The sequence below is a fragment of the Strongylocentrotus purpuratus genome, unplaced genomic scaffold (genome assembly GCF_000002235.5).
Source record: "Strongylocentrotus purpuratus isolate Spur 01 unplaced genomic scaffold, Spur_5.0 spur5_scaffold_9, whole genome shotgun sequence".
Classification (NCBI taxonomy): Eukaryota; Metazoa; Echinodermata; class Echinoidea; order Camarodonta; family Strongylocentrotidae; genus Strongylocentrotus; species Strongylocentrotus purpuratus.
In genome coordinates this window covers 17,549,350-17,561,749 of record NW_022145615.1, presented here as the reverse complement: position 1 = coordinate 17,561,749, position 12,400 = coordinate 17,549,350, and the positions used below count along the sequence as shown (strand labels likewise).

General features: G+C 36.0%; 1 protein-coding gene across 2 annotated transcripts in view; it reads left to right on the top strand.

Annotated features, from left to right (window-relative positions):
* LOC575276 (ubiquitin-like modifier activating enzyme 6) overlaps positions 1–12,400 on the top strand; it is a 30,302-nt gene that overhangs the window by 3,581 nt on the left and 14,321 nt on the right. For both annotated transcript variants that reach the window (XM_030976947.1, XM_030976948.1), the window contains exons 2-12: positions 1,409–1,518; positions 2,235–2,329; positions 2,774–2,802; positions 3,520–3,614; positions 4,420–4,612; positions 5,943–6,065; positions 7,350–7,473; positions 8,339–8,448; positions 9,454–9,587; positions 10,127–10,340; positions 11,613–11,680. In XM_030976947.1, the coding sequence (XP_030832807.1) occupies positions 1,409–1,518; positions 2,235–2,329; positions 2,774–2,802; positions 3,520–3,614; positions 4,420–4,612; positions 5,943–6,065; positions 7,350–7,473; positions 8,339–8,448; positions 9,454–9,587; positions 10,127–10,340; positions 11,613–11,680 (1,295 nt within the window). The remainder of the gene's footprint in view (positions 1–1,408; positions 1,519–2,234; positions 2,330–2,773; positions 2,803–3,519; positions 3,615–4,419; positions 4,613–5,942; positions 6,066–7,349; positions 7,474–8,338; positions 8,449–9,453; positions 9,588–10,126; positions 10,341–11,612; positions 11,681–12,400) is intronic.

Here is a 12,400-nt window from a genome sequence, read left to right as displayed (position 1 = left end):
AACTGTAAATATGGAAGGCAAATTTAATCACTATTCACTTTAAATGCTCTTTGGGGGAATTCTTTTATATTAAACATGTCTAATCTAAAAATTGGGATTTTAACTCTGTTTGCAGACATGAAACATGTTTATTCCTGTTTTAAGTCATTCTACTTGTCCAGCAACTTTGAAAAAATTTTAGTGTCTAGAAATGACCAGAAATAACTAAGGGATTGGACTTTACTCTGAAAGCTTATCAGTCAAGTACTCACACAGAATAAACAATTTGGAATCTTCCATGAGTTTTTTGTTCTAGTGCCCCCTAGAGGCCTTGCATACCTTATATATATATATATATATATATATATATATATATATATATAAATATATTATACCGGTATGTATGTGTGTGTGACCATAAGATAAATGATATCTTGTACAAAATTTACAATCACTTGTGTTTCTAGAGCGGCAATGTACGGCTGATCAAGCTCTCCAAGTTACAGTCACGGTGGATTTCATAATGCTGCTTTAATTTTGCTAAAATCCACGGCAAGAGAGCTACTTTGATGTACAGGTTCATTCACAATGTCTACCTCATACACTTTAATATTTTGAATGTTATGAATGATATTTGTGATGTGAGGAGATCTTCCTAATTTGGGTGATAGGTCATTGGTATAAAAATAGTGTCATTTATCTTTCAAAACCATCCCTCTTTAGTTTTTATCCCGTACGTATCTCCTCAGATATTTTTTTTTCTGTAACTATTTACTCACTGGGCGGTATAATAAATGGCGTGTATTTATTTATGTGGTTTCAGACAAGTTAATATGTCCAAAATGTCTTTAATCTTTTAAGCCACTTTGAATTGTAAACAAATTTAAACTAAAGTGCCCCGATACAAATTATTTCATTCTCCTGTTTTTAATAATTTGATTTCAATAGTCAGAATGTAAATTGCGTATATTATATGTTTTCACATGGGGCAAGCCATAGTGTTTGTCCTAACTAGCAACAGCTAATGTATGCAATTTGAATTCTGACCATTAAAATACATTTATTTGTAACAGGTGAATGAAATAATATGTATGAGGCGCTTCACAAAGGCATATATATGCATGAATTTTGATACATCATGATTATGAAAATAATGCATACAAGATAGGACTAAATCTTATCTGCTATACTGCATGACATATTACACGAGGAATGTACGTAAAAAAAAAGGGAATTTTACACATTGACACTTGACAGACAGGGAATGCTTTCATCCGTGCAACCAGAAGCTAATATGATGTTGGAAATATCATACATGTGTATGTGTGTGCTGTTTTCCATTTTGATTTTGTTATTTGTTTCGTAGTATTGAGAATTATACCAAACTTCATCTCCCTGAACTATGAAGTTGTTTTCTTTTGTCTTTCAGTTAACTAAAAAAGAGACATCTCCTAAACACGGTCTTGCCCCGGACAACGTCCCAGCATCCAAGCATACCAAGATGGCTGACAACGCAGACATTGATGACAGCCTTTATAGGTTTGGAAATCTTAACTTGTTTCTTACCTCCTCATTTAGATATATCTCCATGTTTTGGTTTACAATTTCAAAATAATTTCTAAGTAGAATTGTTCATCAACAGGGGAAGGATAATGGTGAAGTTATACTTTTACTTTGTCTAACGTGTTGTTCTTGCAAACACTAACTCTTTGCCTGCTTTGGTCAACCAATGGACCAATCAGGGGACTGCCACAGTCGACTTTTATCACAGGTACATCTATAATATATTCCTAACAAAGTGGCAGTCCTGCGTTTCAATTCCATTGTTATCATAATTTCTTGATTGCAACCAAAACTTGAGGTTTGATTTCAAATAAAAATAAAAATACAAACGGATAGATAACAATGGTAGAAATAATGTGCACAAAGTCACAGACACTGCAGGCTTTGATACATAAATAAATGAATAACAATCAAATTATTACACATCAAAAATATTAATCAAAGCTTATGAGTACAATATTTCATAATGATTGTATTTAAAGTCGGAGTTAATTCTTGTATGTGTGTCTACAAATTGAGCTGTTTATAATAAATATTGATAATGAGAATGGATAATAAGAAAACACGGGTCACAAACATTACATAAATTCAGACTCCATGTTGAATAAAGAGTTAACATATATGCACCTATTTCTTCAAAGCGAGGTGGTATTTTACCGTATGCTAACCCTTCTCTCCCTTTTTTCTTGCAGCCGTCAGCGCTATGTCCTTGGAGACCATGCTATGAAACAGATGGCTACCTCTAATGTCTTTCTCAGTGGACTCGGTGGAATAGGGGTAGAAATAGGTAACTCTTTTAATTATAACAGTGCTGCACATCATGTACCTCTACTAAAAGGGGCATCCTCTTTTTGGCAATTAAAAAAAAATACTTCAATGTCGTGTGGTATCTGTTATTATCATGTATTTGTTTTATTTCAAATCAGGTAAATTACTTTTTTTTACACAGTGTAAATCTGAGTACACTCTGCTGTTGCCATTATATCTGCATGTAGTATTTAGTCAGTCTAACTGAGGGTCATGCAAGATATACTTTTACATTAAGAAAGGAAATATTCAGGGTAAAGCTATACCAATATCTTTTGCATTGATCAAGTCTAGGGTCAAATGGTTTGCAAATTGTGTGACTTTATTTTGGCTGGATTTTCATAGAATGAATGCTTTACACCCTTAAATGATGTTGATTATATGAGAATTTTAAATATTTTTCTTGTATTTTCTACTCATACAGCCAAGAATATTGTACTTGCTGGAATAAAGGTAAGAAACATGTGATCACTTGATAAATCTCTTTATTGAGATACTATTGTGTACATCAATATAATTCAGTTTATTTGATTATCTGATAATAAAAAAGGTAATTAAAACTTAATCTACACTAACCCAAGCATATCAAAGCAATATAACATGAATGATTTCCACACTTCTTTTTTTTGTGTGTGTATGTCTTTTTTTGGGGGTATCCTATTCACATTCAAGCTCTTTGAAAACAGCGCCTTGTATTATTACCATCATAGATTTGCTGTTAGCATTTCTTAAGAGGAAATTAACTTTCACAAGGATTTTGTTTGCATTAAAAAAATGAGCATTTAATAGTCTCTACACCTAGGGATATATCAATTTGTCTGTTTGTAGCCACAAGGTTGTTAACTCATATAATGCAGAGTTTGTGGCTCCAAATAGACTACTTACTTTTTTCGTTTTACTTGCATTTTCTGATTTTTTAACTTGATCAGGTAGATGATGGGTAGATTTATCTATGGACATGGCCACAGTAGTATTTATTTTGAATATATATTTCATTTTGTATTTTATATATTATATGTATTTAGTGGTTAAGGATGTCCTACATCCTAGTGAATTTTCTGATTATGGACCTGTGTCATTTGTTTTCCTATCTTCATTTTCCTTTAATGATCACCTTCCTTTAATGATCACCTTTTTATATATCTTATTTATTTCTTGTGTCTGTTGCAGTCCTTGACGATCAATGATGGCAAGTCCTGCAGTGTGAAAGATCTGGGAACACAGTTCTTCCTCAGAGAACAGGATGCTAAAGCCAACAAGACCAGGTAAACACTTTATTTGTGTAATATAATAGCGTTTCATCCTACCGGGTACCCATTTAACACCTGGGTGGAGAGTAGCAAATGTACATTAATGTCTTGGGACTCCAACCGCGAACCATGTGATTTGTGTGCAATAATCTTGGGGCAAAAGAAGGTTGTGCTCCAATTTTTTGTCTTACGATTGAAGAGCAGTGAAAATTGCTCATTATAACAGGAATGATTAAAGTTAAACTTGAGTTCTGGTAATGCGATTGCATTGTGAAAGAAAAGGTGTGGAATGGATCAGAAAAGTTGATCATATAGCATGTAAGTAATGGTGTGTAATGCAAGGTTTTGGAGTCATCAAAATCATCATAAATTTGGCAGAGTCTTGGTAAAGTAACAATCACTTACACAGAAAGATGTATATGGGACAACACACATGGTGTCGGGGCTAGTACTACCCTGATTTCCTAATCTTTCTATGCTCATTACTCAGCCAGTATACATTTTCTTCCCAAATTGTTTGGCACATGACATTTATTTGTAATCTTGAACATTCAGTGTATATTTCGTTAGATTTTGTGAGAATTCATTTTCTTTTTTTACCAGAACTCAAGTTTATCTTTAACAATGTTTTTCTTTGTTTTAGCTCATAATAGCCGAAAAGTCGTCATAAGAGGTTCATGCCGCCATAGAATTACACATAAATTGATTTGGGCCTGTGACAATATCCTTGTTGTAAATGTTACCTCGCTATAGCAGATCTCGCTATGTCAAGTTTTCCCTGTATTCTAATGATTTGCTCCATTTTAATTGTTGTTGTAAGGGCTCAAGCAACTTATAGCCGACTGGCTGAGTTGAACCCCTATGTGAGCATCAAGCTGAGTCAACAGACGTTAGCTGACAACTCTGACCTGACCTTCCTCAAACAGTTCCAGTGTGTCGTCCTAACAGAAACACCGCTCGGTCTTCAGCTTAAGATCAATGAGTTCTGTAGGGCTCAGACCCCTCAAATCAAGGTACAGTCAAACTTGTTGTTATTATTATTATTATTATTATTATTATTATTATTATTATTATTTATTCGGCAAAAGCAAAGAAAATCATTGAATACAAAACAAGAGTACATGCATTTGGAAAAGAGTCACATGGATGCCGGGAAAAGAACTTAGTGTCTATGTATTTTGTCTCCTTGAAAACGAAATGTGTTTTGTACAACCCGTCTAGAAAGGCTACCTGTGTACAGTGGCCACTTTCTCTGTTTTAGTTGGATGGCCTTTGACTGTATATACCAATTTCCTTCAAATTTGTCAGTGTTTGATGAAGATTTGATATTTTAGACGGGAGTCTCTGACTGAGTACATTCTAATGATTGAAAGCGATCACTGGTAAATAAAATTTGATGTTTTTGGTGTTTTTTGTAACTCAAGAATGAAAGACAGGCTGTTTGAATTAGAGCCGTTGTTGAATACGTTAAGATGTGAGCTTTGATATGTGACATTCTCAAGAAACATAATGGAAACAATTTAAATTTGAAAATTATTTTATATGAAAATTGGGGAGGGCAAGGACAATAGCTATTAATACTTGTATCTCGTTTCATCATAAGATATTTTTTTTAATACATTGTGACTGAATCAGCAGGTACATGTATATGTTTTAGAAAAGATATAATTCACTGGTAAAGTAGAAACTTATATGATTAGATCAAATTAGTCTAATAGCTGAGCCAGAGTAATGTTTGTTTTGACATGATGAAAAAATAAACTGATTAGAATGAATAACATTATTTGTAAACAATTAAGAGATGATATTCTTAGGAGGAAGCATTGATGCATGTACACACATGGTGCTTCCTCATGAAGCCAGAGCCCTGTCTCATAAGACTTGTTATCAATAACTAGTTACAATCACTGTTATAAGCTACTGAAATCGCCGCATTTGATTGGCTGAGAGAAAATTTGTTATCTATTTATCATAGATATTTAGCATTTGTTATTGTAGAAACAGGGCCCAGTTATTTTAAATCCTGAGCTTATTTTATATCGATGAATGACTGTGTTGATTGACTTTAAAGGGGGTGTAGCCTAACGAGACTACGTGTCTTTCCCGTGGCCTGACTCGGGGCCATCGGGTATAATACGACTACGGACGACGCGACCGCAGTATTTATGTGCGTGCAACATACGCCAGACCGAAGCATAAGGAGAACTTTGGTCTGTTTCGTGAACACTAGCACGCTGACCGTCGATCAAGTCCATTCGTTTACGTGCAGAAGTCGTAGATGGCGTTAACCAGTATATGCAATGTTACACCCCCCTTCAACTTGTCCTTTGCTGTCTCTCTCAGTTCATAGCAGCTGATGTATATGGTCTGTACAGCTACTGCTTCTGTGACTTTGGTGATGAGTTCACCGTGCAGGATGTCAATGGAGAAGAGCCAATGCAAGTGTTCATTGCAGATGTCACTAAGGTGAGGCTTAATCTTGAATCTTGAATCTTTACCAGGGATGCCAATTTTCAGGCAATAGCTTGAATTCAGGCCCTGGCAAGTTATTTTCAGACCATAGTTTAGGCTTTTTTTGTGTAGAAAATAGCTCATTTTAGGTGATTTTCAGGCCCTCTGATCAATTCTAACTGGCATCCCTGCTTTACAAACTGTGCATCAATATGTCATTTCTAGAAAACCATAGTCTGTTTTTGTGCGTTTAACCCCTGTCGTGAAAACGCCAAAGTCTGCAGTATATCAGGTCATGTATTGTATATAGACCTAACTTTAGCATCTCTGAAAGGAGAGGAGTATTTTAGAAGAAGTAATCTAATTACAGACTTGGTTATGGAGAGAAATTTACCTGATACCAGGTTGTTAAAGGCAATTAATTCAGAACATTTCTTTCAAAATCCATTGAAATTTTTTAATAAGCATATTATTATAATTATCATCGGTTAGTTCTGCCTTTGAGATGTCATTGAGATATGTAGTACATAACATTTACAATTAAGATGTACATGTATAGTTCATTGTAAAATGTTAATGATTAATGAAAACAAGTTTGAAAAAGTTTGGTAAGAAGACATGACTAACATGTATGTCATGTTGATGATCTTGGTCTACATGCTTTATACAGTAGGCTCAAAGAGTTTCAGCCATTGTTAAATATTTGATTTGATTTGTTCTTATGATATATATAATATTATCCATGTTACCGTACTGATTTGTTTATAATCTATTCAACCAAGTTTGTTGTTTTATGAGAAGCTTTAGTTTTCAAATTGTTTATATATTCTTTTGGTAACACTTAGCTTTGGAATTCTCTTTCTGTTAAACTTAAATCTTGCCCATCACTTAACTTTAAAAAAAAAAAACATAGCTAATATATTATAAGATCCTACTGTCATGACTATTGAGCAACTTATTCCTTTTTATAATGTTTGTTGCGCTTAGAGTGTTCGTTCATATTCTGTTTACTTTGTTGGTTTGTTAAGTTATATTTTGTGCTTGTAGTACATATTGTTCAATTTCTATATTTGTTAGGGTTCTCCCTTCTACATTTTCGTTTTACTGTAATGTTTTGTTTATATATACATATGCAATTGTTCATATTATTCATGTTCTTAGTTTTAATGGTATGTTTTTTAATGGAATGTGATAAAAACTTTAACTAGAACCTGATATGAACCTGTAAACTCATTAACTACCTACCATAGATACAAGTATCAATACTAATCCTTGATTTTGTCCTGATCTGATATATAGGACAATCCTGGCGTAGTGACATGCTTGGATCAGCAATATCATGGTCTGGAGACAGGAGACTATGTGACTTTCAAAGAGGTCAAGGGAATGACTGCTCTCAATGATGCAAGGCACAAGGTCAAAAGTAGGTATTTCTATGTTTTTATTGAAATGTTTTGTACATGGTCAATTTATACATAATAATAATAATATGGCACTCCATTGTTATTACCCTGGATTTAGCTCGGCTGCCATTGCAGCGCTCAAGTATTTCAAGGAACTAATTCCTGCCAGGTACCCATTTACCTCACCTGGGTGGAGTGTGGCAATTGTAGATTAATGTCTTGCCAAAGACGTTAGTGCTGTGACAGGGATTCGAACCCTGTAGCTTGTGGTTCACAGTCGGGAGAATTATCCACTGGATCACAACATCTTTACATATTCAATCTGAATCAATATCTTTCTTTTGTTTGAGTTCCATATCAAGGGCAGTTAAGGATAATAACTAGATACAACAGGTATCTAATAGAATCCAACATATATTCACAACTTTGTTTGAGATGATGTGTATTTATCTACACGTTCAAGTTCATTAATGAGCATAAATCCAGTTATATGTGTATGTAGTGTAGATGGTTGTGTAGGGGATTCTAAAGGCTCATTCGCGGTATGCAGTCAACTAGTGTTTTTATCTATATGATGAGATAAGCATAATATACTTCACATGGACGTAAGCGCTCTAGCATTTCAAGGAACTAATTCCTGCCAGCAGGTATCCATTTACCTCAACTGGGCGGAGTGGGGCAATTGTAGATTAATGTCTTGCCAAACATACAAATAGTGAGAACTGGTATTCATGAAACCTTGTTGCACACTTATGCTTTTCATTCATCCCTACTGGCAATACATTTCCATGTTAAAAAACAACAAAAACAAAAACAACAATGCAGTTATTTGCCTCGTATGTTAATAAGCCATAATCCACTATTTTTTCTTGTTGATTTGTGCAGGGATCTCACCATACAAGTTCAGTATAGAGGATACATCAGGTGATGGGTTCCAGCCGTATGAGACCGGTGGTATAGCTATAGAAGTCAAGGTCCCTTCCATCGTCAAGTTTGTGAGTAACTTCAATGTTTTCAGTCTTCTTGCCACTGGAATGGCATATACTATGAACATGACAGACAAGAAAAGAAAGAGGACAAAATATACAGTTCCTTGGGTAGACAAAGGAACATCCCTTCACTGCTAATATGTAAAAAGGGGAATATGCATGTGACACCTGTTCTACACATTTTTACATAATAGCAGTGAAGGGACGTTCCTTTGTCTACCTGAGGAACTGTATATTTTGTCCGCTTTCTTTGTCAGTCATGCTCATAGTGATGTATTCACTCTGTGGTGTAAACATTTGTTGTTATGAAATTTGATACGGATGTGTTTTAAATAATAATAATAATAGTGGGTTCTTGTATAGCGCTCATGTCTGTCATATTTGACACTCCTGGCGCTCCCGATTATTACCCTGGCTTTAGCACAGCTGCCATACGGCACTCTAGCATTTCAAGGAATTAATTCCTGCCAGGTACCTACCCATATACATCACCTGGATTGAGTGTGGCATATGTAGATCAATGTCTTGCCAAAGGACATTAGTGCCGCGGCGAGACTTGAACCGCGGACCTTGTGATCGACAGTCCGGCGACGTATCGACTCGACCATGACGCCTCTACATGGTGTGTATGTTATTAATAAAGTACAGTGTAGATAATAAAGTAGCCAGCATCATCTCTTGAATCATGCACAAGAAAAGCACATGTGCTTCATTTAGTTTCTTGAGGTGGACAGGATTGAATGTAGTCTATGGTATATTTAGTCTTTGTCACGCTTCCTCGCTTTGAAAACCACCTATATCTTACATGGTTGACACTAGCTGTTCTCCAAGCTGGAGATTTACACTGTTTGGAAAATAAAATGTTGTGATGATACTTTAATTAGGACCTCTCATTTATGAAACATACATTAAGTTTATTTCTTGGGGCAATATCCAGTGTGACACAAGCAGCCATTAATGAATAGTAGAGGGGTACATATTAAAGTCACGCTCTTTCTTTGCTGTCTGTAGCTACCTCTCCGAGACCAACTGACCAACCCGTCTACTATCCTGGTAGACTTCACTAAAGACCTGATGGTGTCCCATCTGGCCATGTATGCTCTGCAGCAGTTCAGAGAGGAGAATGGGAGACTACCAAGCGTCAGGTATGTAGAATATCTTGCCATGTATGCTTCCTGAATCCTTTTTTTCTTGTATGCGAATTTGAATTACTTACGGCAATTTTTAATTATTTATTTATTTCTGCATGGTTCAACAGTTTACATAGTTTGATCATGACCATCACAGTAGTAAACACTAGATTACGATCATTATTCATTTGCAATTGTAAATGATACAGAAGCATACATAGGTATGACAATATAAGCTTAATGCTTGAGAGATTGCCACACCTTATCATCTAACAATATTTTTAAGGAGATGAATTTGTCAAGTAAATCTCATGGATGCTGTGCATATGTGTGATAGCTATAAGAATAATATAGTATAAGAATTCAGTTATTGTGAAGTAATTGAAATTCTTACATCTGGACTGATGGGTATTGAAACATTGCTCTGTAAGTGAGCCCTTCTCTATGTAAATGAGCCGTAACATTGTGCATTCTTAACACTTTAGTGCATGATAAGAAGGATTATCGTACGCCACATAAACAACCAAACACTTCTCAATTATATTTGATTACAGGAACGATGATGATAAAGATGCCTTTGTGAAGATTGCGATGCGTCTGAACGACACCCTTGCTGACCCTATCCCCTCCCCGTCTACCAAGCAGCTTGCATCCCTGGCCTACAGCGCTGAAGGCTGCTTTGCTCCTCTCTGTGCTGCCTTGGGAGGATTTGTAGCTCAAGAGGTCCTCAAGGCACTCACCGGCAAGTTCACTCCTCTAAAACAATGGGTGAGTGAGGTACAAACCCCTCTACATATGATAGGCTGTCTTATGAGATTGTATGTTTCATAGCTCACAACGTCCTTAAAGGGATCGTTTAACAATTTGATGATTTGATGATATAACCACCTATCGGTGACCATGCAGGGAGGTCTAATTCCTCCTGTGGGGTGTTTCATAAAGCCGTTCGTAAAGTTACGCATGACTTTACAAACTACTTATATATGAAAAGCCAAATGGGATGCTCAATCATTTTTTAACTGCATCAACTAAAGTTGAACTGTGCAGATATAGATTAACATTCTTATTATAACAAATATTTTTAATACAAAGTATATTTTTTGCCATAATTTAATTGAGGTTATTGGAAATATAGTTGCACTTTGTGAAAACATCCGGAAAAACTTTGGGCATCCTGTCTGGCACTTCATATTCAAGTCGATCATAAAGTCATGCGTTACTTTACGAACAGCTTTATGAAATACCCCCCTGGCCAAACTAGTGCAGATAGACTTTAAACAATGGGTGAGTGGTACAGCCTTCTTCCCCCAACTTCCCCAATCATTGGTTTCTCTTCTAAGCCTGTGATGGTATAAGAGGACCTTGATATTAATAGGAAACCCCACAGTGGTATACCGGTATGCTTCCTGAACGGTTTCTGTCCATTCCTCTCAAAGCATCTGGTATCCAGAACGGACTTCACTGAGCTAAGCAATAGATGAATAATTCTTAATCTTTATTTTTTCCACTCCATACACTGTACCTCCTATGAAGATATAGAGACCAAGAAACCATCTAGATAGAGAGTGGGATGTTCAATACCGGTACCTTCCAATGATGCATGAGAATGAAAGGCTTATATGCAAAAGTAAATTGTCTTTCAAAATCCTGAGTAACAAATTTCTAATTGAAAGAAATCACAATGGAATAGTTGCATAAGAGCTGGATGGTGCATGAGGGAGATAGCATTAGCACCATGTACAACAGTCAAACCTGTCTATAGCAACCGCCCAAGGGAAACACCAAAAGTGGTCTTTGTAGACAGGTTCCTTTAGTAAATGTTTTAATGAAAAAACTTTTCAAGGGAAACAAAAAATGTGGTCATTGTAGACAGGTTCCTTTAGTACATGTTACAATGAAAAACCATTTTCAAGGGAAACAAACAATGTGGTCTTTGTAGATAGATGGTCACTAAAGCAGGTTTGACTGTATTACTTATATCAAACATCCGTGGTAGTATTGTTTCAATCAATCCGTGCATGTCTGTATATCTCATTTCAGGTCCATCTTGATTCATCAGAAGTACTGAAGGGACTGGAAAATGAAAGTGCAGATAATTTCATGCCAAAGTGAGTATAAAAGCATGTTCTGATAGTGGTGGTTATTTTACCTGACTGCTAAGAAAGCATAAATGCTTGTAAGTAAGCAACCAGACGGCCGACGGCTTTAGGTCCTCTCCGAGACCACTGCTCTATCGACTGAGCTATCGCGCCTCCGCATGTACAAGCATTTGCAACACAGTTCTTCAGCTACCGGTACACATATTCGTTTGGAAGAATGCATTTACTGAATATTTAGCATCATAGTGTTGACATGAAAAGTTGAGTTCATGGTGCAATATGTTCTCTTATCGGCTTGGAAATGTAAATGGGCTAAACGATTTAAGGATTGAACCCACATGTGTGCTTTCTCTGATACTCTCTAGCACAATTTTCCTCCTCTAGCACTCCTTCTGTCTTCCTTTTTACATGTCTGAAATCTGTTCCAATCATCTTGCAAAAATATGATTTGTCAGGTTACTTCAAGAGCAAGTACAGATGTTTATTAGCACATTCCCTTTTATAATATCATGAGTAAACTAAGATGCTGCTCGTAAGTATCGGTTTGCATGGTGATGTAGATATACAGTAGGTTTACGGTTGTACCATGTGTGAGAGAGGGGGAGCTCCTGACGACGGATAGTCAACCTGTTCGAAACGTCGAGTCACTCCTACTACCCATCCTCTCCAACTGGCACTATAGTTCTCCTTAGAACTATAAGCTCAAGAAAAATTACCAACAGTCTTTTT